The sequence below is a fragment of the Martes martes genome (genome assembly GCF_963455335.1).
Source record: "Martes martes genome assembly, chromosome: 14".
Lineage (NCBI taxonomy): Eukaryota > Metazoa > Chordata > Mammalia > Carnivora > Mustelidae > Martes > Martes martes.
In genome coordinates this window covers 84,982,853-85,007,782 of record NC_137902.1, presented here as the reverse complement: position 1 = coordinate 85,007,782, position 24,930 = coordinate 84,982,853, and the positions used below count along the sequence as shown (strand labels likewise).

General features: G+C 50.1%; 1 protein-coding gene across 3 annotated transcripts in view; it reads left to right on the top strand.

Annotated features, from left to right (window-relative positions):
* Positions 1 to 18,722: 18,722 nt before the first annotated feature.
* The window catches only part of TARBP1 (tRNA guanosine 2 -O-methyltransferase TARBP1), a gene marked incomplete at its 5' end in the record, with an annotated part of 84,400 nt that continues 78,192 nt past the window's right edge, over positions 18,723 to 24,930 (top strand). For all 3 annotated transcript variants that reach the window (XR_013967917.1, XM_080822828.1, XM_080822827.1), the window contains one exon: positions 18,723 to 19,659. Coding sequence is in view for 2 of the 3 variants with exons in the window: in XM_080822828.1 (XP_080678954.1) it covers positions 18,723 to 19,659 (937 nt within the window). The remainder of the gene's footprint in view (positions 19,660 to 24,930) is intronic.

The window sequence follows — 24,930 nt, the reverse complement described above, 5'->3', positions numbered from 1 at the left end:
GCGCTTTTGTGCCTCGCTGAACCTCCTGCCATGACGTTTATTTATAGCTGCGGACACCCAAGCCCAAAGACGCGCAGGGAACAGTCAGCACTTACCTTCTTTCACTGAATCAAGGTGCGCCCGGATTTTAAAAACCTGTCTCTCAGCTTGCCGGCGCTCAAGCCCTCTAGCCCTCTCTCCGCTAACCGAAAGAGCTGAAAGAGTATTTTAAAACCCCGAAAGAGGACAACCGTGAAACGAAGCTGAGCTTTTCAGCACTTCCCATGAAGCCGGCGGCACCTTGAACGTTCAAAACACTCAATTATTTCCTAAAGTGTTTTCTACACGCCGAGTCCTCGGATGGAATATTTATTTTGACTTCCACTAAAGGAAAGGAGGAAATAAGAAATCAGAAAACCACAGCCCCTTCCTTTCTAGGAGACGTACCTCCTTCCAGCACACCTAGGTACATTAGTGAGTCTGTCTTTCAGAATATAAAATAATATATAGAGAGAAGAGGCAACTACCAATTCATCGAGGACTGACTACCCAGTCTGGATTTGACCGAGACTTTGGCTTTTCTCCCCGACCCTCGTGGACAGCCCAGCCCCCGTGGACAGCCAGCTTCAGCCATTACGCTTTGACATCGTAGTCTGGACTCGATTTCTCGCAGCATCCTTGCGTGGTGTTTGTACCTGGTTGTTTTCATTGTTTCCTTGGTACCCTTGGTTAGACCGGATGGCTTCAGACTCGTTATTCAGAGGCCCTTGATGATGGAAAACAAAACACAACAAAGCACCGTCTGCTTGGCCGTGCCCATTGAAGGGCACGGTCTCGTCCTTCCTCTGCCAGCCGGGGCCCAGAGCGGGGCTCATCTACCCCATGCCCCGCATAGAGACCAGCAATCTTTGGGGGCTGGGCAAAGGGGCCAGCCGGTGGCCTGTCCTCCAGGGGGGCTTTAACGAGTTCCTAGTTAGTGGGTCTAAAGTACCCCAGAAACCGAAATTGTTTCCCCAAATGCTAAACAATAAGACATTGCTTCACAGGGCCTGGGTCCCTTAGTTATTTTACAGGAAATCCAACTCCAGCAGCCTTACCCAGCCATTATCACTTAATTACCAATATAAATCTCACTAGCAACTTCCATAACTTCATTTGCAAATGAATGCGCACACCTCCTAAATCATCCCCTCCTTTTCTCTCCCCAAGGCCAGTTCCCAATGCTGGGAACTCGGAGAAACCCCACGCCGGGCGCGCTTTGCAGAGGCTCCCGGGAGCCCCGTGTCCCGCTGGGCCAGCGTGGACCTGGGGCACGGCGGGACGGGCACCCGGTGCCCACTTTCCGCTCACACCCATAAATCCCCGCCGGCCTCGGCGAGGGGCAGGAGCATGGCAGGAGCCTGGCTCCCTCTGCTTCAAAGGTTCACAAGCCACCGTGAACTTCTTAGTGATCTGAGGCCAAGTTTCCGGTATGTAATGAAAACCGAAACCTGGTTTTGGGTTTCCTCCCCAAATTCACACAGAGCTGGTCATGGCGAGAGGCGTGTGAGGCAGCGAGGACAAGCAGCCCTGGGGCTCGACGGAGACGCCCGGCCTGAAGTTCTATTTCGGGCTCTGCCACCAACGTGTGTGGCCTGAGGCCCGCCCCCCACCCTCACTCCCCTTAGGTAACTTTCTCTAGCAGTGAGAGGGTGCTGTTCACCTCGACTCCTCCTTCTGGGACCTGTGGGCGGCACAGGGCAGAGGACTCAGGGGTAGGCGCTCCCCATCTGAGTCTTACATCGCACCCCCCTTCAGGACTTTGTGACCGTCCCGCCCACACTGGTACTTGTCTGTTGCCCTCTGTCTGAGCCCCGAAGCTCTGCTCTCATTTCTTCTAGGCTGCAGCTTGGATTTCAGGCACAATTTATACTTATTTGGCCTTCAGCATCATGGAGACAACCAGAATCATGCCTCCATCATTTTGAGGGCTCACCTAAATGACCCCCCAGATCATTCCCAACACCGGGGGGGGGGCAGTCTGCGAGTCTATGAAATGTCACGGCGGAAAGAGTGTGAACCCAGGCTTTGAAGGCGGGCATACCTGGTCCCAGCTCTTGGCTCTCGAAGCTGCTAGCTGTGTGACTTCAGGCAAGCTGCTTAACCTTTCTGAGCCTAATGTCCTCATCTGAAAAACTGGGCCAATGCCAAGTACCAAACTGTTGCCACGAAGATCAATAAAGTGCTTACAAGACACAGAACAGAGTGTCTAGTGTATGGTGGATGCCAATGTCAACGTTAAATTTGGCTTTTCTTTATTCACATGCATCTCTGATGGGTCAGAAGTGTAGGCCACCGTACATTTGAATATTGCTTCTTTCTCCTCATCCAGGTCCCAGTTGAGAAAGAAGGAAAGAAGGAAATAAACAATAACCCTCAGAGGCCTTGCTGAAAGCATTACCCATCCATTGAAATGTACTTTCCATTCAAAACTAGGTTATTAATTATTCATTCCTATTGGAACCGAAATAAGAACGGAGCTCACTGCTTACGACCCGGAGCTTGACAGGAACAGGGCCCCGACCGCTTGATTTCAATCGTTTCCTGTGATCTATGTAATATATCCCAGATCTGAGATTTGCAGTGTTGAGAATCAGGCAGACTTTAGGCCGAATGACTGTCGGTAACGTTCAGTAGATGCCCCGGAATGACTGTTCACTTGACTTTCATTTCCATTCCAGGCAGTGCATGCCTTGGGGATTATTTCGCTGCATGGGTGGCCCACGTCCCTTGGCGTTCAGCCTCATGGCTCATTCCACCGCTCTGGGCAAGCAATAACCACCCCAAAATGCAAGCTTTTCTTTCATGCCCCAGTGGCATGAGTAACATCATTAACTCTTCGAGGCTGAGGTTTGGGATGACGTAAAGACCTTACACCCTGCTGGGTTAGCAGCCGGAATACCAGAGTAACAAAGTGTTTGCAGTCTGTTTCTCATGCCAGAAATGTGGTGGCCCTAATAAACAGTCCCTGAGATATTTTTTCCCAGCGATCACATTTCATCAGGATTGTGGATTTCAAAATGGAAGCTAAATCCTCCCTCCTTGTAGTTCCAGCGAGAAGAAACACGCAGGAAGAGACCCGGCCCTGAAACTCATCGGGCCGGGGAAACGCTGCTGACACGTCCCCAGGAGCGAAAGGACAGGAGGAGCACAGCTGTGCGGTATGATGTTTCACGGGCTCCTCCGTAGATGAGCTTTCGAAAGGGTAAAGTAAAAACCTTGCAGGACACTCGTGAAAGGAGACACAGTAACACATTTCCTATGGGCCTCGGGCCAGGGCCGGAACAGACCGGAGGCGGCGCACCTGCACTGTGGATCCCGCGCGCCATCTGGTGGCTCCGTGCTGACAGTGCAGGCACCATCCGGGCTTTCGCCACGGACGCTTCACTCACACGAGGGGCCCCTAAGCAGGTTTCCAAGTTCTGTTGGGAGGTGATCACCCGGGCCCCAGAGGAAGACACCAAGCGCCAGGTGTTCTGAATTCCGTTCTCTATTCCACAACAGGACACCGAGGGCCCCGGGTTCTCCTGGAAAACAGAGATAACTATTCTTCTTGCAGGATCAGCCTTCCTGGGACACAGCCCCGTGCGCCATCCCCTCTGAGCCACCGGCCTTCGTGTTCTCCTTCCTACGTCATGATCACCCAGGTCTGGGCACAGGAGTCCCCTCTTGCCCCCGCCTGGAACACACGTATGTCCTCATCCCTCGACTTCTGGATCTCGCACTACCCAAGACTCGGTCCACAAGCATCTTTACATTCTCAGAAGACCTGCCTCCGTTTTTGCTCACCCTGGTGTTTCCAAAGCATAGTCCAAGAACACTGGGCTTACATCAAGAACTGCAGCTTTGGAGTGCCTGGCTGGTTCCGTCGGAAGACCACGTGACTCTCGATCTCGGGGTCGTGAGTTCGAGCCCCATGCTGGATGCAAAGATTACTTAAAAAATAAATAAATAAATTTAAGAAAAAAGGAATCATCCCCTTAAAAAAAAAAAAAAAGGCATCCACCTTGGGAAACCAGTGGTTTTCCAACTTTTATACCAAATTAAAACAGATGTTATTGTGGACATCTCAAGAGCGTCAACATTCTGAGATCCTGGCAGATTTTTAAGAAGGAACTACTGTTTGCTATAGTTGCTAAACTTATTTGATATCAAAACCATTTCCCCACCTCCACCCTTGAAGTGTTTCTTGACATGCTGCATTTGACACAGTAACTTCAGAGAGGAAATGGTCTAACCTACTCCCTTGACTAGAAACCCATCCTTTCACAACTAAAAGACATCTGTGTGCGTCTCCTCCAGCTGTCGTAACAAAAGTACCACACATGGTGTGGGGGGGGGGGTGGAGCTCACACCACAGAAATTTATTTTCTCACCATCCCAAAGGCTGGAAGTCTGAGATCAAGGTGTGGGCAGGGTTGGTTTCTCCTAAAGGCCTCTCTCCTTGGCTTGTGGACGGCCATCTTCTCTGTGTGTCTTCACGCGGTCTTCCTTGGGTGTGTGTCTGCATCCTGTTCTCCACTTCTTAGAAGGACACGAGTCCTACTGAATTAGGGTCCAGCTTCACGACCTCATTTTAACTTAATTACTTCCTTAAAGATCCTATCTCCAAATACAGTCACATTCTGAGGTACTGAGGTTAGGCCTTTAGTATATGAATTTTGAAGGGGGACACAGTTCAACTCATGATAGCATCTTAGTTTTATATCTATTGGAGAAAATTTGTATATCGATGGAAAATTATGCATTCTTTAGAGCAGAGCCAGCAAACTAAAGCTAGGGGGCCAGATAGGGACTGCCACCCATGTTTATAAATGAGGTTTTATTGGCACAAGGCTATGCTCTTCCTTCACAAATTGTCTATGGTTACTTTCATGTTCAAATACCATATGGCTTGCAAAAACCAAAAATATTGACTATCTGGCCCTTTATAGAAAACACCTACCAATGCCTGGTCTAGAACACATCCCTCGGGGCTATCTAATTCTGATTCTGTAGGGGCTCTGCCTCTTTCCTTGTTCTTGAGCTATTTAACAACTCAGTAAGTCGTAGATAATAGGTAGCAATGCAAAATAATCTTTGCTTTTGGACACAAACAAGCCAGTTCTGCCTCCCCTTGCTCATTCCCTTCAACATCCCTCACCTATAAAAGTGGTGGTTCTTTCGATTCTCTTTTGATCTGGTGGTGACATCTTGCAGTGCCCTCATTAATCATGAGTTAAATAAAATCTTTAACACATGGCCATTTTATATCTGAATGAGCGTCATAATTTTTTTTAAGATTTCATTTATCTATTTGACAGACAGAGATCACAAGTAGACAGAGAGGCGGGCAGAGAGAGAGAGGAGGAAGCAGGCCCCCTACTGCGCAGAGAGCCGGATGCGGGGCTCGATCCCAGGACCCTGAGACCATGACCTGAGCTGAAGGCAGAGGCTTTAACCCACTGAGCCACCCAGGCGCCCCTGAGCGTCATAATTTTACCTTTTTGAAAATTTTCCTTTAACATGTCAATGTGATTATGCTTGGCTGTGATAATAGCATTGGAATTATGAAGGATGATGGTTTTGTTCTCAGAAGATGCATACTGAAACATTTAGGGGGGGTGTTATGACACCTACAATTTACTTTCAAATGTTTCCGCATATATGTATAGATAGATACACGTGTGTGTGTACATGCTTACACATATATAAGGTGTATGGAGGGGAGGACAGAGAGGAAACGGAAGAAGTTATGGTAAAATATTAACAGCTAAGGGAAAGCCACATCATACACTAGAATGTCATACTACTCATTTAACTCTTCTGTAGACTTGACAATTTTCAAAACAAAAAGTTGGAGGGATAAGATTATGTCACATTCTCAGCTCAGCATGGAGTCAACCCCACGTCCTATACCTGTGGGTGTTTCTCCAGTACTTCTGCAAGCAGCCGGGTCCGGGCCTTTGTCAGCTCTCTGACTCTTTGGTGTCCGAGCCACAAAGAATAAGCAAAGGAAACATCGATGTTTCTGTTTTCACAGGGCTCGGTTTCTTGAGAGTCCTAATGGTACCAAGTGAACAAGATATTAAGGTAGAATTTTTTACCTAGATTTCTCACATTCCCAAAGAATTCCTTTAAAATAAATAAATATTAGGGCACCTGGGGGGCTCAGTCGGTTAAATGTCTGCCTTCGGCTCGGGTCATGATCTCTTGGGGTCCTGGGATTGAGTCCCACATGGGCCGGGGGGGGGGGGGTCTCTGCTCAGCAGGGAGTCTGCTTTTGTCCCTCTGCCTCTGTGTTCTCTCTCTTTCTCTCTAAACAAACAAACAAACAAACAAATATTTTCAGATGAGCCCAGGATCTGAGGACCGCTCAGAGGACATTCATGTTCAAGCTTTGGGTACAACTTTCGGGGGGGTGGGAGTTGAGGTTTTTGTCTTTCAATGACTGCACAGAAATTGTATGAACCACCCCCCCCTCAGGAATGACATCATGGCCTTAACACAGTTAGGGACCCCATTTATTGTCATGTGCCCGCTGCTTGAGTTGGGACTGTGAAATTCGGAGCGTCTCGCACACTTAGAGCTCTGAACGGCCAGGTTACAAGGAGGAAAGAAAGTAAGCGGCATTCTCAAACATTGTGTCATTTAGCGTGAAGGTTGGGGATTGAAATTTTCTGCCTGAGGGAAGCAGAAAAAATGAGTTTTTGCAGAATGCTGCCTGTTTCTAAATCTAAAAGGCACACGACAAATAGCTCACGGGACGGAGCTGCCCGGTGGGAGTTCCTGCTCCGGGAATCTGTCCTCCAAAGCTGCGGCTCCCAACAGCCCCGAGAGGGTGTGTGAGCCACGACGGGGTTCTCCGAGCTGCCTTCCGCTCACGAGGAACCAGGGGCTGGAGTGGACGGAGATGCTTTGTAATCGAAGGAGCCCCGGGGAGGAGACTTTCCACCTCCGGCAAATGCTGATGGTCCTCGAGGGAGAGGCGCGATGTGGGCTCAGAGACCCGACCGCCGTGAAATCCACAAGAGCGAATGGGCTTTGGCCGTGACCGACACTCATGCTGAAGAAAACTGCCTTTTCTTTCCCATCCCCACTGAAAACGTGCTGTTTAAGACACGGATTTCTCTTCTCCGGGTTATCACCATATCTGGGTCCTATGGATCTATTTTTGCCCGCGGCTGTGCTTCTGACTTACCAGACTCCTGAATCCTCTTCTGTAGCCCGTTTAGATCAGATTGTTCTGTTTTTAAAATTTCCCGTCTGCATGGAGATGGCCAAGGCCGCAGGATATTCATTTGTCTAAATCTCCACGTGTTTAGTGTAGTGTCTTTCCTGGAAAGGGGATTCAAGAAATAGACTTTGAGGGTATATCCTCAAAAGAATATTTGAGGCCATGTAGTCCCTTAAAAGCAGGGACTCAAAGAGCTGTCCCCATAGCCATGTTCACAACAGCGTTGTTCGCAATGGCCAAGGGGAGGGAGCAGTCGGAGCGTTCGTTGACAGACGAATGGACGCATAAATGTGGTCTATCCATACAATGGAATACGAGTCAGCCTTAAAGAGGAAGGAAATCCTGACCCAGGCTACAACCTGGAAGGACCTTGAGACTATTCTGCAGAGGGAAATAAGCCAGTCACGAGGACATACACTCTATGATTTCACTCCTAGGAGGTTCCGACTTCAAATTCAGAGAGACAGAAGGTAAAATGGTGGCCACCAGGGGCTGGGGGCTGAAAGGTGAGTTATTGTTCGATGGCGACAGAGTTTTGGTTTTGCAAGGTGAAGGTGAAGGTGGTCCATTTTATGTTTGTGGGTTTTGCCCCGATTAAAACAGGAAAAGAAATACTTTGACTGTTAAATGTCGAATTAGCAAGCTCGTGATTTCTGCGGCACCTGTGCGGTCCTGCTGTCTCGACAGCATCACCACACTCACGCAACATGCAAATCTTTCGACATTCCCTCCTCCCCCCGAAAAGCCCTACCGTGGCTTCCCACCTAGAATCAAGTCTGATATTCTTAGCACAACCTTTTGGGCCGCCTGGCCTGGCCTGGCCTTCCTGGCCTGCCTCATTACACACAGGCGTCCCTCATTCTTCCGTCTTTCCTCCTGCTCTCTCTGGTCTCAAGGTTTCCCTGTAGTTTCCCCTGGGGGAAGCTTCCATCAGCTCCTATCTGGCTAATCCCCCTCATTCTTTCAGTATCGGCTAACATACCCTTTATCAGGGAAGCCAGTCCTACCCCCCAGACCAGCTGGGGCCTCTGCCTCTGGGCTTTCCGTGTACTTTTTGCTTGGCCTTGCATAGTACTTATCCTACCCATTGTTAATCGCTCATAAAATCGTTCAGACTGTAAGCACCACGAGGACAGAGACACGGACTGCCCCCGCGGCCCATCGCAGGCACCCAGACGTTTGCTGGTTGAACAAGCCTGATGTCACATTGTCCTTTGTGATGTGGAGACTTTCTGCCAGCCCCATCATCAGGGGTATGACACATGCTAAGACCCCAGGCAAAGTAATTCATGTCACGTGCAGCCCTCGGTCGTCCCCTAATGCAAAAAAGGTCAAAGTCACAAGTGATAACGAGCTCTGCCATCATTCCTAACCAAGGGGGATCAATATTTACAGACAACTGTCATCAGGTGCTCGGCCTTCGGCCCTGCTTACTCACAGGGACATTAATATTTTTCCACAATGTCAGCTCTCGATATAAGAGGAAATTGCCCGCAGACTAGATGGAGTGTTAGTTTGCCAATACCTAGATGTTCACACTGACGGCAAACAAGCTCAAGGACTGTCTTCCACCCCCCCCCCACCCCCACCCCCGGCAACCCCGGCACCGTGCTCTTCTTCGCAAAAGGAACTGGGTGTTCGTGATGGGGTGGAACGTTCTGGAACAACTTACTATTGTTTTGTTCCCACTATTTCTTTGTCCTTTTTACCACTTTGGCTCACACCTCTCCTCTCCTTTCCTCCCCACTGCACCTGTTCCCAAAGTTTTCTTCCTCTTGGATCAGGCCTCCTGAAGTTAGAACATTGAGTCTTTTTCTGTTCTCACCATCTGCTGCTGGATAAGGGGTGGAATGCTCTGTGCGTGTGCGGGCGTGCATGTGCGTGTGTGTGTGTGCGCGCGTGTGTGTGTGTGTGCGCGCACGCACGTGTGTGTGTGAGGGGTAGGGTGGTCTTCAATTTTTTTTTTTAACATTTTATTTATTTATTTGACAGAGAGAGACACAGCGGGAGAGGGAGCACAAACAGGGCAGTGGGAGAGGGAGAAGCAGGCTTCCCGCGGAGCGGAGAGCCCGATGCGGGGCTCGATCCCCGGACTCTGGGATCATGATCTGAGCCAAAGGCAGATGCTTAATGACTGAGTCACCCAGGCGCCCCTGGTCTTCAATTTTGAGGATGAGGAAAGAAACAGGAAGACAGCCTCCAAAGTCAGGTCTCTGGGTAGAGCATCTTAAAAACAATTCAACCTTTCACGCCGAAAAGATCACCCCTCCTAACATCTCTCCCATACACTCTTGGGTTAAGTGGCTGCCCGTCCCCTTCCACCTGTCCCTTGCCTTACAAACACTCCCCTCTTTGAGGCACAGAGAAAAGACACACCTGAGAGAGAAGCCACACTGACTTTTATAAACTGTTTAAAGGAGTATATAGTGGATGGATGCTGGATAAATTTATCTCGACTGAGTGGCTGATTGAGAAAAGTAAGTTACATAACGCCTATTTCTTACAGACTCAGAAACACTGTAGTATTTATTAGCCAATGAGAGCAATGTGGAACTTAAAAAATAGAACTACCGATCATTAGGAAGACATGAGATTATCAACTTAAAAACACAAGAATCTTTAAAATGAAATTCAAACATTCAGCAAATACTTTTTTTTTTTTTTTTAAGTTAGCATGGCATTTAGTAAACGATGTTTCCAGAAGTACTTAGGTCATTGGGAATTCTTGTGTATCTGTCGGGGGTCTCCAGAGAAACAGAACCAACAGGGTATATGTAGCATATAGAGAGAGAAAGGAATTTTTTAAAGATTTTATTTATTTATTTGACAGAGAGAGAGAGAGCACGAGCACAAGCAGGGCAGAGCGAGAAGCGGTTTCCCTGCCAAACAGGGAGCCCGATGTGGGACTTGATCCCAGGACCCCAGGATCATGACCTGAGCTGAAGGCAGACACTTAACTGACGGAGCCACCCAGGCAACCCCAGAGAAAGAGACTTTTAAGTTCTTTAATGTGATTCTGGAAGCTGACAAGTCCAAGTCTGCAGTGTGGGTCAGCAGGTGGGAGACAAGAGGGCCGGTGGTGCTGAGTGGTCTGAAGGCATCTGCTGCAGTGTTTCTTCCTGCTTAGGGAGGCCCGTCTTTTTGTTCCAGTCAGGCCATCAACTGATTGGACGAGGCCCACCCACAATCTGCTTTACTTCAAGTTCGTCCATGTCATATTCATCTCAACCAAAAACAACTTTCACGCTGACACATCAAATTAACCATCACATTTTGTATGTGCACATTGACAAAGAAAGAGAACGCAGCAGAGGACATATTTCAGTGAAAAAAATAAAATAGCTGCCCCCCTGCCCAAGAACTAGGACCAAAGCTGGGAGCTGCACCGTGGAGGTGAGTGACATCTCTGGCATCTGTTTCATGGGCTGTAAACCACTCCTGCCCCAACCCAACAGGAAAAATACACACCACAATATCCTTGCCTGAAATCTTGAGAACGGTCTCTGTAGCTCACCTTAAAAGCTTTGTCCCACCCCCAATGAGGAATCAGCAGTATCTGCTTAATGGCCTCTGGCTCTGAGCCCAGGCATCAGCATTTAAATCCACATGCCAAACCCTCTCTAAGGACACCTACTTATCTATCAGGGAAAGGAAATTCCCAGCGTTTTGAGAAAAATCTCCTAGTAGCAGCTACTACTGAGGAGAATTTGATTGGCCTGCTATGTCCAAGTTCGGCTGAATGCGGCCTTTCGATGCTGATCACCAGACAGCAGAATAAAGACAGTCCGTCAGGGATTTCATCTCCTTCCGTGTTGCAGACGCAGCGGTGAAAGCCCCTCCCACGCGCTCACGTTGGCATTGGCCTTGGCGTTGGCCAGAACTCTCTCTGCCTCAGTCTCCCTGCAGTGACGTGCTGCAATTCCTCCTTTAACGGGATCCTCGGGTGACGGTAGACCCTGCCACCGCCTCCCCAGGGCACAGCAGCAACAGAGGGAGAGATGCTGACAGCAAGAGCCAAGCTTGAGAATTCTGACTTTTGCCTTGGAAAAGGGGTGAGCATGCTTCGTCCTGCTCCCTGCGCCTGTAGAACTCCTAGGGATGCCCGCCCGGGGAGGAGCGCGGCCTCAGCGGGGCGCTGGGCACTCAGGAGAGCAGGGAAGGATGCTTCTGTAGAACGCCTTCTGTTTGCAGAAAACCAAAAATGGAGAGGAAAGGATCTAGTGGTAGGAGCAAAGACAGTTTTTTTTTCCCTCTTTTTTATAAAGCTCTTAGATTGTGTTTAAAAGATAAACTGATGGAAAATTTCACGGCCCTCATAGCATCTCAGTGTTCCATTGGGATCTTAGGGGAGACAACACATGGCATACGGGGAGTGAACGCGTCCGTCCTGGGGACTGCTGTGAACACGATCACACCTCCTTCCCTCCCCTCAGTGAGGCCCATGACTCACTCTCTCTCTCTCTCTCTCTCTCTCTCTCTCTCGGTTCTTCATGCTTCTCTCTCTCTGCATCTTCAAATGAGCGAGGCAGCCTGGGGCAGAGGCAAGACAGTGTCTGTCTCTCATCGGCTGATTTGCTGAGTGTCCGAAGGATGTCTTGTCCCCAGAGAGTGAAGTTTTCTCTGTCTCCCTTCCTCCCCTAATTTCCTGTGAATATCTACCATGAGAGGTAGGAAGTGCATCGGGGAGCCATTCTCAGCCAGCTCGTGGAGCTTTCCAGAAAAAAATATGGACACTGGGCCCCATGCTCTGAGTTTCTGGTTTGATTGCTCCAAAGTGCGGCCAGGCGTCCTGTGTGAGCAGGCTGCTCTGGGGGTCCAAGACGCCTGGCGATTCTCCTCGGCACCAAGCTGAAAGCCAACAGATTCTGGGGGAGGCCCACACTAGGGAGGCTCTTACTTCCGAGAAAGGCAGAGCTGGAAGGCATGTCTTCATGGGATGCCCAGGGCAGACCCCTCCGAACTTCGCCTGGACCATGCACTTGAGTACAAGCCGAGAACAAGGAAGAGTGGATGCCCAGGATGACCGTGTCGTCTCCTTTTGAGTGGGGTCATGAGTCGCAGGGCTTAGCACAGTGAATGTGGGGTTCGAGGCCGAAATGACTGTGGCACCTGGTCAGAAAGTCTCAGCCCTGAAAGGGGGAGAGGGTCGGATCTGATAGAGGCAGCGATAGGACATAACGTGCAGCCGGGCGGGAGCTCTGCTTCGGGTACGAGTATTTGACTGCAAGGATGGAGAACTCAACGAGAGATGCTCAAGCAGACCGCGCTTATGTTTCTCATATAATAATAAGTCCCGAAATAGCTACTTTCCAGCAGTGGCTGAGCAGCTCCGAGGAGGCCGGGTTCTTCCCATGCTATCTCCCCTGCCACCTTTAATGCGGGGTCTGTCACCTCGCACGTGCTCCCCGATGGGCTCGACAGGGCTCCAGGGGTCCCAGGCGCACACCGTGTTCAGGTGAGAAGCAGTAGAAGCAGGCTAGGGCAGTGACAGTCTTTCTTTTTTTATCAGAAAGCAAAAACTTTGGGACTCCTGGGTGGCTCAGTCGGTGAAACACCTACCTTCAGCTCAGGTCATGGTCCCGGGGTCCTGGGATCGAGCCCCTCATCAGGCTCCTTGCCCAGTGGGGAGTCTGCTTCTCCCTCTGCCTACCGCTCCCCCTGCTTGTGCTCTCTCTCTCTCTCTCTTTCTCTGACATATAAATAAATATAATCTTCAAAGAAAGCAAATGCTTTCCCAGACATATAGCTAGTGGACTTCTGCTGGGGTCTCTTTGTCAAGGACAGGGACACAAGCCAGCCCCCATTCCCTAACTCTAAGGAAAGGAAAGTAGGGAACAAGATTGTCCTGCCGGCTTCCTAAGCATAAGCCATTCTCGGGGGGCGGGGGTGGGGGGTTAACACACCATCGTCCAGAATAAAATCAGGGTTTTGTGAGCAAGGAAGAAGGGAGGATAGATATTATATAAACAACTAATGGTATCTGCCACAGGTCCCCAAAGGGAATTCGAGGCTTCTGGATATCCCCCTTCACATAACCCTACTCCTGGTCCGGCTACGGCAATTTTCTCCATGGAGATTCTCTGAGGACCTTCATGGGACACATCACAAGGCAAAAATCAAAAAATCTCAGACAGAACCTGTCAAGCAGCTCCCTCCCATTCTTAGAGTCTCCGAGGTAAACGGCTGAAGACTCCAGCTGACATCTTGCCAGTAGTGGCTCCTTTCCTTCTAGACGTGTCTTCCACTTTGCAACAGCAAACGTCAAGGACGGAAGAGCACACCGCCTTGACAACGGCACCGTCTTCTACCGGAGAAACGTCAGCTTCTAACCAGATCTGCCCATCCATCCCAGAGTGCGCGTGCAGACGAGACACAGGCATTTAAAAAGGACTTTTTCAGTGCCTTGTGAGCCCTGTGTACCTATCTCTGGAAGGCTGCTCATCCTTCACTGTTTTCTGTGGCTATCCGTCACACACAGGATTGGGGTGCTCTGGCTCGCTGGGTCCAGGAAGCACCCGGAAAGACCCAGCTAAGTACCTGCAGGAACTTCAGCAGCAGCAAACAGGGAGTTCGCACCAACACTCCTCTAAGGAAGAGACATTTAAGGAAACATTGACCTGGATGACTTTCTCTATCGGGCACTTCCCCATTCACCTCTCTTCATTACCTTCCAAAGAGGAAGCGGTATTCATTGTAAATTGGAAACGGGAGAAGAGTCGGGATTAAAACTCAGAGGAACTGCCAAACCATCCCATTTATAAGGGCACTGTTTCAGCTTAGAAGGGAATCCAGGATATCCATCTTTAGAGAGCTCATGGGAAGATTTAAAATATATGGTGTAGGCAACTAACGCCCATAAATCTGGATGATTTGTGTGTTGCAGCCCGTTTCGTGAGAGCGTAAGCAAGGGGGCCATTCGGCTGTGAGCAGGGAGCACATCCCGTGGCCATCGCCAGACGCTTGCATCCACCAGACAAAGCACAGTCTCTTTCTCAGAAGCAGACACGTTCATCGCTGGAGGAAACAGCAGGTGGCAAGCTTTGGGTGTAAAGGATGCAAGACAGAATGCGGAATACGTGAATCCTTGAGCTAAAGTAGCTAAGAAAGCAGGGGAGACTGTGACACTTGCCTCCACTGGCACCTGCTTTTGCTGTTAAGATAACCGCTAGTCATAAACTCTATTCACTTACGGATGGAGCAGGGAAATGGCAAGGATTAGGGACCACCACAAAGGATTCTAAACCCCATTCTATCACTCGCAACCGACAATTCACCTTTGCAAGGATGAGGAGGGGTAGGTAGCTGGAGATTCTGGGTCTCCTCTACCAGAGCAGCGATTTATTACATGTTGATCCAAGCGACAAGGACGTCAGCTCGCAGAGGCTCATGTTTCAAGAGTGATTGTGTCACTGCGAATTTTCTGACTATTGGGTTTATCCGGCTGTCACCACAAAATACTGAATTCTTACTTATCCAGGTTCGAGCACTCACTGCAGGGTTACTATGTTTCTGGCACTTTGTTTGGTGTGTAGGATACAAAATGAATTAAAGCACAACCCTGGTTCTTAAGGTGCTCATAGGCTGTGGCAGAAACAAACGCATTCATCCGTTCGCACAATAGTTTACTGAACGGTTTCTCCAGACACTAGCAGGGGCTGTGAGACAGTTAACCTGACACGTTCATTGTGTACTTTTCTCTCTTGATGTTTTAGAGGTAACACAGAGCAGGGCGCGTGGCTTTGAGCCAGCTCGGCTGCTTTTTTGGTCATGCGACTTTGGGGCAAATTCCTTAACCTCCCCCATTCTTGGTTTCCTCTTCCATAAAACGAGAAAAATAATAGCACATCATTCATGAGTTGTCTTGAGGGTTAAATGTATTAATACATATAGAAAAATATTACCACGTCTTCTTTATAGTAAATATGATGGGTAACTGTTAGCCACTATTATTGCTACAGTGGAAGGTTTGGAGAATACAAAAGTAGAAGCTGGTTATGATTCGGGGCATTGGAGTGGATTATCGGAAATGCCCTGTAATTTGGGTCTTCATGGAGGAATTAGAGACGGTCAGCCTGTCAGTAAGCATTTCTCTCTTTTCTTAAGGATTTATTTATTTGAGAGAGAGGGAGCGAGTATGCATGCGTGTGAGTTGGGGGGGGGCAGAGGGAGAGAGAGAATTGTAAGCAGACTCTCTGGTCAGCATGGAGCCCTACTCGGGGCTCGATCTCAAGACCCATGATATCATGACCTGAGCTGAAATCAGGAGTTGGGCCCTTAACTGAGCCACCCACGTGCCCTTCGATAGCGTTTCTTGAGCGTGAAGTAGGTAGAGGAGCACGTGCTGGGATTAGTGTGATTAAAGACAATAACCTCATACCTTCTCCCCACCACCCCTGGCCCTCAAATCGCTCACGGTGGGGAGGCGGCTAGAAACATAAACCTGCAATTACATCACGACATGACAAACGCAGTGTTAGTGATATGCGAGGATGCTCTGGCAATTTGGGAGAGGGTCACCTGCCCAAGTTGGGGGTGGGTGTTGTTGGTGGGAGTGGGGTATTAAGAAACGACTGTCGGGAGAGGTGACATTTGAACAGTGTCCCGAAAGGAACTGTGTTTAGTCATGTGGAGTAGAGGTAAGGGCTCTCTGGATGACGGAAAGGCTTCTGAAAGAGCAAAGTGAGAGCACGTGGCGTGTTTTAGGGACTTCCAAATCCCGGTGTATATGGGGGCATGTGGGAGATGGGGCTGGAGAAGTCAGAAGGGGCCACCTCACAAGGCATCTTGGGTGTCACATTAAAATAGTGAAACATGATTCTGAGGGCTGTGGCCACAAGTGGTTTGGTTTCAGGAAGAGCATCTTGGTAGCAGCATGGAGTGTGTATTGGAGTGGAGAGTGATTTAGGCGGGAGGCTGCTGCTGTTATCTTAGTAAGAAAAGAGAAGCGTCGAAAACTAAGGTATCGGTTGGGGACAAAGGAGGGGGGACGCTAGAATTTTAGAAATACTTGGGAAGAAGTAAGGATGCTGGGGGAATGAGGGCAATGGCTTAAGTTTGTAAAAGTGTAAAGTCGGACTGATGCCCTGAGGGGTATGCCAATGGAGACGTCTGGCAGGCAGTTGGGTAGATAGGTTGGGGGTTCAGGAGAGAGATCTGGGCAGGAGATACGGATTTTTTCTGATCATTAGCACGTAAATGGTAGCCCAATCTCTAGTTTTAATGAAGTTACTCCGGTAAAATTTGTAAAGTGAGAAGAACAGGGGCCTGAAGATGTAACTGTGGAAACAGGTCAGGAGGAGGAAGAGAAGTCTTCCTTCAAAGAGGTGGAGGGAAGAAAACAGGAAGAAGCTACGTCATGAGAAAAGGAGACCTGGAGGAAGACAGCGCTTCAGGAAAAGGAAATCCTCAACCATCAAGGACGGAAAAGGCAGCTCTGTAGTTAGGAGACCCCTTGCCCATGTTCCGCGTGGCTGGAACATGGGGCACAGTAGGGGAATTCGCTAGGAGGCTGGTTGGCTTTCAACAGAGGCCGAGAAGCCTTCAGTGCACGTGCCGGAGCTGGGCTTTATTCTGTAGGTAACAGGGCATGAAACACAGGCCAACTCATGAATATGTTCCTAATAAGTCATTTTTCTTAAAAACTGAGGTAAAGCTTACATGCACTGAAATGCCTAGATCTCAAGGATTCATTTCAAGGAGTTTTGACAAGTGTGAAACTGTGTGACCGACACTCTAATCAAGAAAAATATTTCCATTACCTCAGAAAGTTCCCTGGTGCCCTGTTCTGTTTTAATCTCCACTTCCTGTAGGCAAGTACCATTCTCATTTCTACCCAAAAGATTACTTGTGTCTATTTTTGAATTTCACATACATGGAATCATGCAGTATGTAAACCTTGTTCTCTGGCTTCTTTTGTTCGACATAATATTTTTGAGATTTACCCATGTTCTTGCACGCATTAGTAATTTGCTATGGATGAACAGCAAACATTATTCTATGAGCAGATCACAATGTATCTGTTCCTCCATCAAGGGGCGTTTCGGTTATGATAAACTTTTGGTTATAATGACTAATGTTGGCAACAACATTCCTGTACAAACATTTCTGTCGTAATATGTTTTCATTTATTTTAAGCAAATATCCAGGGGTCGAGGTATAAACGTCATTAGAGACAACTTCCCAAAGTGAGTCCATGGCTCTTTTCAATCTTTGAAATTTTAGCTATTCAAAGGGGTGTGAAGGGGTATCTTTTTGATGGTTTAATTTGCATTTCTCTAACAACGAATACTGAACACCTTTTCAGAGATCTGCACTTGCGTGTCTTCATTTGACAAGTGTCTGCTCCGAGAGTTTGTCCATTTTTATTAGGCATATGAGAAATGTATCTTGAAGGCAATCGATATTTACTCTGAGTGGGTTTACAATAGAAGCATTTGTGCATCCTGTCAATGAAGAAAATGGACAGAAAGATGGGAAAAAATCTTGCATCCATGGTGTTTAGTAACTTTAAATTTAGATAACTTTAAGTTACATAAAATCCAAAATATAAAATGACTTTATGTAAAAATAACCTTAACTTTAAGTAACTTTAAATTATACCCTATCAATTACGTTTATGACATGTCAAACTTTTTGAAGGTGGGGTAGTATTTTCTCCATTCACTAGGGGAGAGAGCTCTACGGTTAGAACGCAAAGAAAACCCATGTCACAGATTCGGTTTGCCTGGGAACCAAACCAGTAAGATACATGCTAACCTGAGGCTTTGTTTTTGTCTGTAGCAGTAGATGCCGTCACAAACACAGAAAATACATGGATGGTCAGTTTTTGAGATGGCACAGGGGAACACAAGCACTGCGTAGAAACATCTGCATGCTACAGTCAGCTTTGGACACTGACTGCAAAGGCCGGGGTGGGCCTCTTTTTTTTTCAGCCCTGCCTATCCCTAACACATAGCTAAAGTACTTTTCAGGGCCTCTGAACCACTCTCACGTTTTCGGGGTTTTTTGTTTGTTTGTTTTGTTTTGTTTTGCAAGTGTCCGGAATCCATTTCAGACCCACTGTGTCAGTCTCTTTGGTGGTGGTGGGGGGGGGGGGGCGGTGACAGCCTGTGCCTTTTTGGAAAATGAGCTTCTAAGTGGCTGAGAGCTGCCCTCAGGTGTACCTCTGGCCTGAGCTCTCAGGAACACCTGCTTGATTTAGGGCCCCGGCAGGCCAATCTCCAATTAGGACCTGGTGGAGCTGGAGCACATACTACAGCATCTTTTAACGAGGGGCACCTCTCTTCTGAAAACCAGTGAGGGTGGGGCGAGGGGGACCCGCTGCAGGCGGTGTAACTGACACGTGCCCAGGGCGCGCGCGGAGCGGGACCGGGGCGGGGCCGCAGCCCCCTCCCAGCGGGCGCCCGGGCCGGCCGCGCACGCGCACGCACTCGCGCACGCCCGCCCCTCATTGAGGCGCCGGGTGGCCGCGGCGGGGCGCGCGCGGCAAATGGAGCGGGTCCTCGCGGAAACGCTGCTGTCGCAGAGCCGGGACCCTCGGGTCCTGCTCAGGGCGCTGTGCCGCGGGGAGGCGTCCGCGGAGCGCGTGGAGACGCTGCGCTTCGTGCTGCAGCGCCTCGAGGACGAGGAGGAGCGCGGTGGCGGCGCGGGTGCGGGCGCGCTCCCGGAGGCGGCGCGCGAGGTCGCCGCCGGGTACCTGGTGCCGCTGCTGCGGGGCCTGCGCGGGCGCCCGGCGGGCGGCCCGGACCCTGACCTGCCGGCCCGGGACCGCCGGCGCGTGCTGAGGGCCGCGACCGCCGCCTTGCGCTCGTGCGCCCGCCTCGCCGGGGGCCCGCAGCTGGCGGCCGCCCTGGCGGAGGAGGCGCTGCGCGACCTTGTGGCCGGGGGGCCGGCGCCCGGCGCGGAGGCGGCGGTGGAGGTGCTGGCGGCGGTCGGGCCCTGCCTGCGGCCCCGCGAGGACGGGCCGCTCCTGGAGCGGGTGGCGCAGGCCGCCGTCGCCTTGGCGCTGGGCGCCGACGGGGACCGGGACGAGGCCGGGCCCGCGGAGGACGCGGCGGCGCTGGCGGCCGGGAGGCTGCTGCCGGCGCTGGGCCAGTGCGGCGGGGCGGCGCTGCGGGCCGTCTGGGCCGGGCTGGTCGCGGCCGGGGCGCCCTCGGGGCCGGGCCGCGTCGGGCCGCAGCTGCTGGTGCTGAGCGCCCTGGCCGAGAGGCTGCTGCCCGAGCCCGGCGCCGACCGCGGCCCCCGAGCGGGCGAGGAGGACCCCGACGCGCGGCGCTGCGGGCGCTTCTGGAGGACGGTGCAGGCGGGGCTGGCGCGGGCCCCGGACGCGCTGACGCGCAAGCGGGCGCGCTACCTGCTGCAGAGGGCGGTGGAGGTGTCGGCGGAGCGCGGCGCGCCCTGCGCCTGTGGCCCCGGGGAAGGAACCGGTACTGCCCTCCCTGCTTCCGTCCCAGCCCCCTCGGCCTCCTGGGTGGGGGTGGGGGGACTCCTGCTTCCGAAACCAGCTCTCCGCCCTCCGTGCCCGATGCGTGTCCGGGAACCCTAAAGCCTGGAAACCTTGGGACCCTCACCTCGGGGGTGTCTCCAAGCGACACGATTCTCGGCAGCTGCGAGCGGTCCGCGCTTCCTCACCTTTCTGACCCAGAGCGGGGCGCAGCCCTGAGCCGGGGAATGATGAGGAACGGGGCTGAGTCCGAGCAGGGTTTGACAGTCCCAATCTGAGCCATCTCGGGGTAGGTCCCAGCTCACAGGGAGGAAGGGCTCGCGTCCATCAAGTTGAAAGACCAGCGGGTTGGGTTGTGCACGGTAGAATTCTGCCCTAGGAATCATCACACTCCGGAACTTTCCCTTGGTAGTTCTCTTTGTAAAATGTTTGGTCCTTAAGCCGTCCTTTGGAGGGTGTTTTTGCCGTTGATTTAATAGGGTGAGTCCGATTTTAAGTAATTTTTAAGAAATCTTTTGAGGCGATGCTTCCTACTCCTTGATGACAAGAGTGGCCCAGCTACCAAGGACTCCCTTCAGTGTGGTACTTACTGTGGATTGGTTTGCTCGCTGAAATGTGGGAAAGTGCCCGTCAGTCATCTTTCTGAGCTGTCCAAGACCAAGATAGAATGATTCAAAATTGTCCCCATAGAGGAGCGCCTGGGTGGCTCAGTGGGTTGAGCCTCTCTGCCTTTGGCTGAGGTCATGATCTCAGGGTCTTGGGATCGAGCCCCGCATCGGGCTCTCTGCTCAGTGGGGATCCTGCTTCCCCCTCTCTCTCTGCCCACTTGTGATCTCTGTCAAATAAATAAATAAAATCTGTAAAAAAAGGAAAAGAAAAAAAAGTCCCCATAGATAATTTCTGCCTGTTCAACTGTACCCCCTCTCACTGGTAAGGGTTTTTTTGTTTGGTTGAAGTTGGGAGTAGATCTTCATGTTTGTCTAAAACATTAGTAAATATTTTGGTAGTCCACAAAGTAGTGATCATCCAAGGAGAGTTTTCACCGGAGAACACTTTTTAAATGACCAAAATTGAAGTCATTTATTTCAAAGAGTCATTCTACAGAGTTTGAAAGATGAGCAGTGGTCTCTGCTTGTACCTCTTTTAGCTGGTTATTTTGGACTTATCTCCGTGTCTTCCAATAATCTGGGTAAATCAACATCATTTGCCACAGTTACACTTCAGTTAAATGTAAGTTCAGCGTTTACAAAGTTATGACTGAAGATGTTCACAGATGACCCATGTAGTAAATTATGATTTTTTTCCCCTTCCTGCAGGTTTTTTCTGGAATTAGGTCATTTACAGATTTGTTTGGTTCTCTCTATATTTATCATGAATTCAGCCTTGAAGTGTTAGCTCATCCTCTAAATCTTTCTTAAAGTCCAATCATTTTCTCGAAGACGTCTCTCCTAGATTCCCCTTATAAGCTCAGCCTGGTGTGTGGCGGCCAGTTCTCAGCTCTGCCCTCACCTGATGCCTGGCTTGGAATTCTCGTTTCCTGGAGTTCAAACTTTTATCTTTTTTGGTTTTCTTACTTGTTTTGGTGTAGGCATCATCCAGAGATAAAAATTTTTATCAGAGCATGTCTGATATGTTTTTAAAGATTATTTATTTTAGAGAGCGAGAGAGTATGCGAGCTGGGGTTGGGAGAGGGACAAGCAGACTCCCTGCTGAGCGTGGACCCCCCCCACCCGACATGGGGCTCCATTCCAGGACCCCGAGATTATGACCAGAACCTAAACCAAGAGTCGGATGCTTAACTTTCCAGGCCACCCAGGCGCCCCTGATGTGTTTTTATTTCTTTTATGTCCGTCTGACACTTAATTTCCGTTTCCTGAAAATCCCCATCTGTTCACACAGGTTGTCCCTCTCCCCTAGATCCCTTAACGTGTGAGTCGTAGTCCTGTATGAGTCCTCTGCTCGAGCCATCTCGGAGTTTGGTTTTGTTTTTTCTTTTATCGCTGGGCAAGGGGGTCGCTCTTGTCAGTGGAGTGACGTGGATCTCTATGTCTAGGGATGGGCGCCCTCCTCTCCCGTGAGGCCACTAGTGTTGGGGGTTGGGTCACGCGAGTCTATGGTGAAGCTGGATTGGGGTCTTGCTGCCATGGTTGTGGGGTGCTCCCTTGTGTTTAGGGGGAAGCCGGGAGTCCCTAAAAGATTTTCCTTTGTGTTCTGGTCTTCTGAAGCCGTTGATGCTAACACCACAGATGGGGTCTTTCCCTCAAGGGTAGACGGCTGATGTCCGTGACTTGGTACAAGGCTTGACATGGTCCAGGGGGTGGTACTTTTCATCTCTTCCGCTCCATCCTCTTCTTAGGCCCCGTGTGCCCGAACCTCAGGCTTCCATCCAGCTTTTTTGCCATCTCTGCTCCCTCCTCCGGGGCATATAACCTCACGTCCTACTTGGTGAAGGGTGTAGTGTTCCCTCACCCTCTCCCGTGGTGGCTGCATTCTGCTCCTGCCTGTGATAGGACTTGACCGCTGGTTCCCTGCCCTCCCCCACGGCAGCAGACCCGCTTCGTATCCCCCCCCCGGATTCTGCACATGAGGGGTTTCCTCCCGTCGGTGCAGGGTTGGGCGAACGGGTTTTCTCTCCATCTCCCGGGGCGGCCAGTGTTTGCCTGGTGTCGGGACAGGGACAGGCGTGGGGATGTGGCAGGGTTTCCTCCAGGGGCAGACCGCTTTGGTCTCCTGTTTGAGGAGGGTCCTGGGGGCAGACAGGCTTCAGCACTTGACCACCACCTTGTACTGGTGTAGGGCTGGGCTGGCCTGTTTCGGTTAGTCCCGCTGTCCTCTCAGACCTGCTCGGGCCCTGCACGCCTGTGCTCCGGTCTCTTGCCTTTCCCGCCGTCTTCCTCAGATCACTTGGGGGGATGCCTAAGGAAGAGAGCTGGTGAGAGGTCGAGGACTCCCTTGGGGTTCCTGGGGTTCTAGGCTGTCAAACTAGCCCACACCTCGCCTTGGAAAAAACTCAACCTTCATTGGGTTCTTTTTTTCTTTTTTAAAAAAAGATTTTATTTTAGATCGAGAGAGAGAGAGGTGAGCAGGGGGAGGGGGAGAGAATCAGACTCTGCACTGAGCACGTGGGGCTCGATCCCACGACCCTGAGATCATGACCTGAGTGGAAACCAAGAGACAGACACTTAACCAACTGCGCCACCCAGGTGTCCCTGCTTGTTTTTGTTTGTTTTTTTTTTTTTAAACATTTTTGGTGACCACCTCTTCTTCCTGCTCTTGGCCAGAGATAGATTGAGTTCGAGTGTCTCGTGTGTTCTTGGAGAGAGGCCTTCTGCCCTGTGCGGTTCCGATCCCCTGGAGGCATTGTCGTCTCAGGTGTCAGGGTTGAGGACTGTGTGTCCAACCTTTCCTCTTTGTCCGTATGGCAGGAATGTTCTGTAGCTTTGTCTATCCTAAGTGGAAACGGAGACCAAGCTTGTCTAACTGCCTCTGTTTTCCCATCACATTTATTTATGGTTCGATGGAGGTGGGGGTGGAATTCTAGTTTAGAAAACATTTCCATTCAGAATTTCGAAGGCACCGATCTGTTATCTTAGGAGCTCGAGCTTCCGGGGTTGCTGTCGAGCCGTCTGAAACCGTTCCGAATCGTGTGTGTGTGTACGTGTTCCATTTCTTCTGACGGAAGTTAGTGGGGCCCGGGCGCCTTCATTCTCAAGTTTCACAGTTTTGGTACCTGTCAGTTTCCATCCTTGCCCTGGGCACTCGGTGGACCTGGTCAGTCCGGAAATCATGATCTTCAGTTCTGAGAACTTTTCCTGAGTTACTTTCTTTGCTCCCTTCCTTTCTGCTTTCGGTTCTCTTGTTGGATATTGAAGCTCCTGGACTGGTTATCAAAGCATCTTTTCTGTCCTGTTTCCTATGATTTTGTCTCTTGGTTCTAGTCCCTGGGTGACTCCCTCAACTTTATTTCCAGTCCTTTCTTTGAGTTTCTGGGTTTTTCTCTCAAATTTCTATTCTCATGCTATCTTTTTTGTTCTTATAATGTCCCCTTATCAATCGTGTCCTGTTCTTATGAGAACATGAGGTTTTCTTCCTCTGGCATATTTTTGTTCTCTCCAAATTTCCTGTTTGTTTTGATCTTGATCTTTATGTGGCTCTTTCCCCAGATGGCTGGTGATCTTAGATACCTGTTTGTGTTTAAGAATAAGGAACCAGTGGGGGGCCTGTGTGGCTCAATCGGTTGAGCTTCATCTCTTGGTTTCTGCTCAGGTCATGATCTCAGAGTCGTAGGTTTGGACCCTGCTTTGGGCTCCACACTTGGCCAGGAGTTGGCTTGAGGATTTCTCTTCCTCTCCCTCTGCCCCTCCTCCTGCTCGCTCGTGAGCTCTTTCTCTTTCTCTCAAATAAATAAATCTTTAATAAAAAAAAAAAATAAGGAACCCCAAATCTGAACACATAAGTGGTACTTGCTGACCGTGAACTTCACGGCAAGGTGATCTGGCCAAGCCCCACAGTATTGGGTAATCTCTGACAGTAGTATTTTCACGTCTTTCCTCTTGGGCTGGCCAGATTCCACGGAGACCTTCCAGTCTGTTGCTGTATAGTGAAGGCCCGACCAGCATCCTGGGACCTGAGGGGCTCCGGCGGTGGAAGGGGCAGGTAGAAGGGGTGGGGGTCTCAGCATCCAAGGTGCATACATGTTCACTTACTCTCAACCCTAGTAGGGTCCAGTGCATCTCAGTCTAGAGACCCACAGTTTGACCTTCTCCAGAGAATAAATTCCAGGCTTTTTCATGCTCGGAGCACAAGAAAGGGCACTGAGGATCTGATTCTTAACACACCAAACAAAATTCTTTTTAGTTTAGCCTTGCTTTCCCCTCCACTTACGGAGTAACTTTTGTTCCTTAGGTCCTTCGGTCTGGAGGGCTGAGTAAATCGGGTTTTTTTCTTGGCTTTCCATGTGCCACCTTATATTCACTTTTCCTGAGTGTGCTTGGTTTTTCTCTGATCTTCCAACTAAGTTTCACTGGTGTTGGCTTCTGGGTTTTTGCCATTCTTGGGGGTTTTTGCCTTTGAAAAATCCTTGACTATTATCGTGAGGTTCTTAAGGAGAGAAAGTGGGGTTTAACTGTTCAAGTCCCTGACCCTTGCTGAGAACTCTGAAACAGTAATCTTAGTTAAAGGAAAAACAGAAACAAAAACCCTTTGAGATTCTTGTTAGCCGAAGCCTACTATCTAGGCTTTGATACAGGGATGC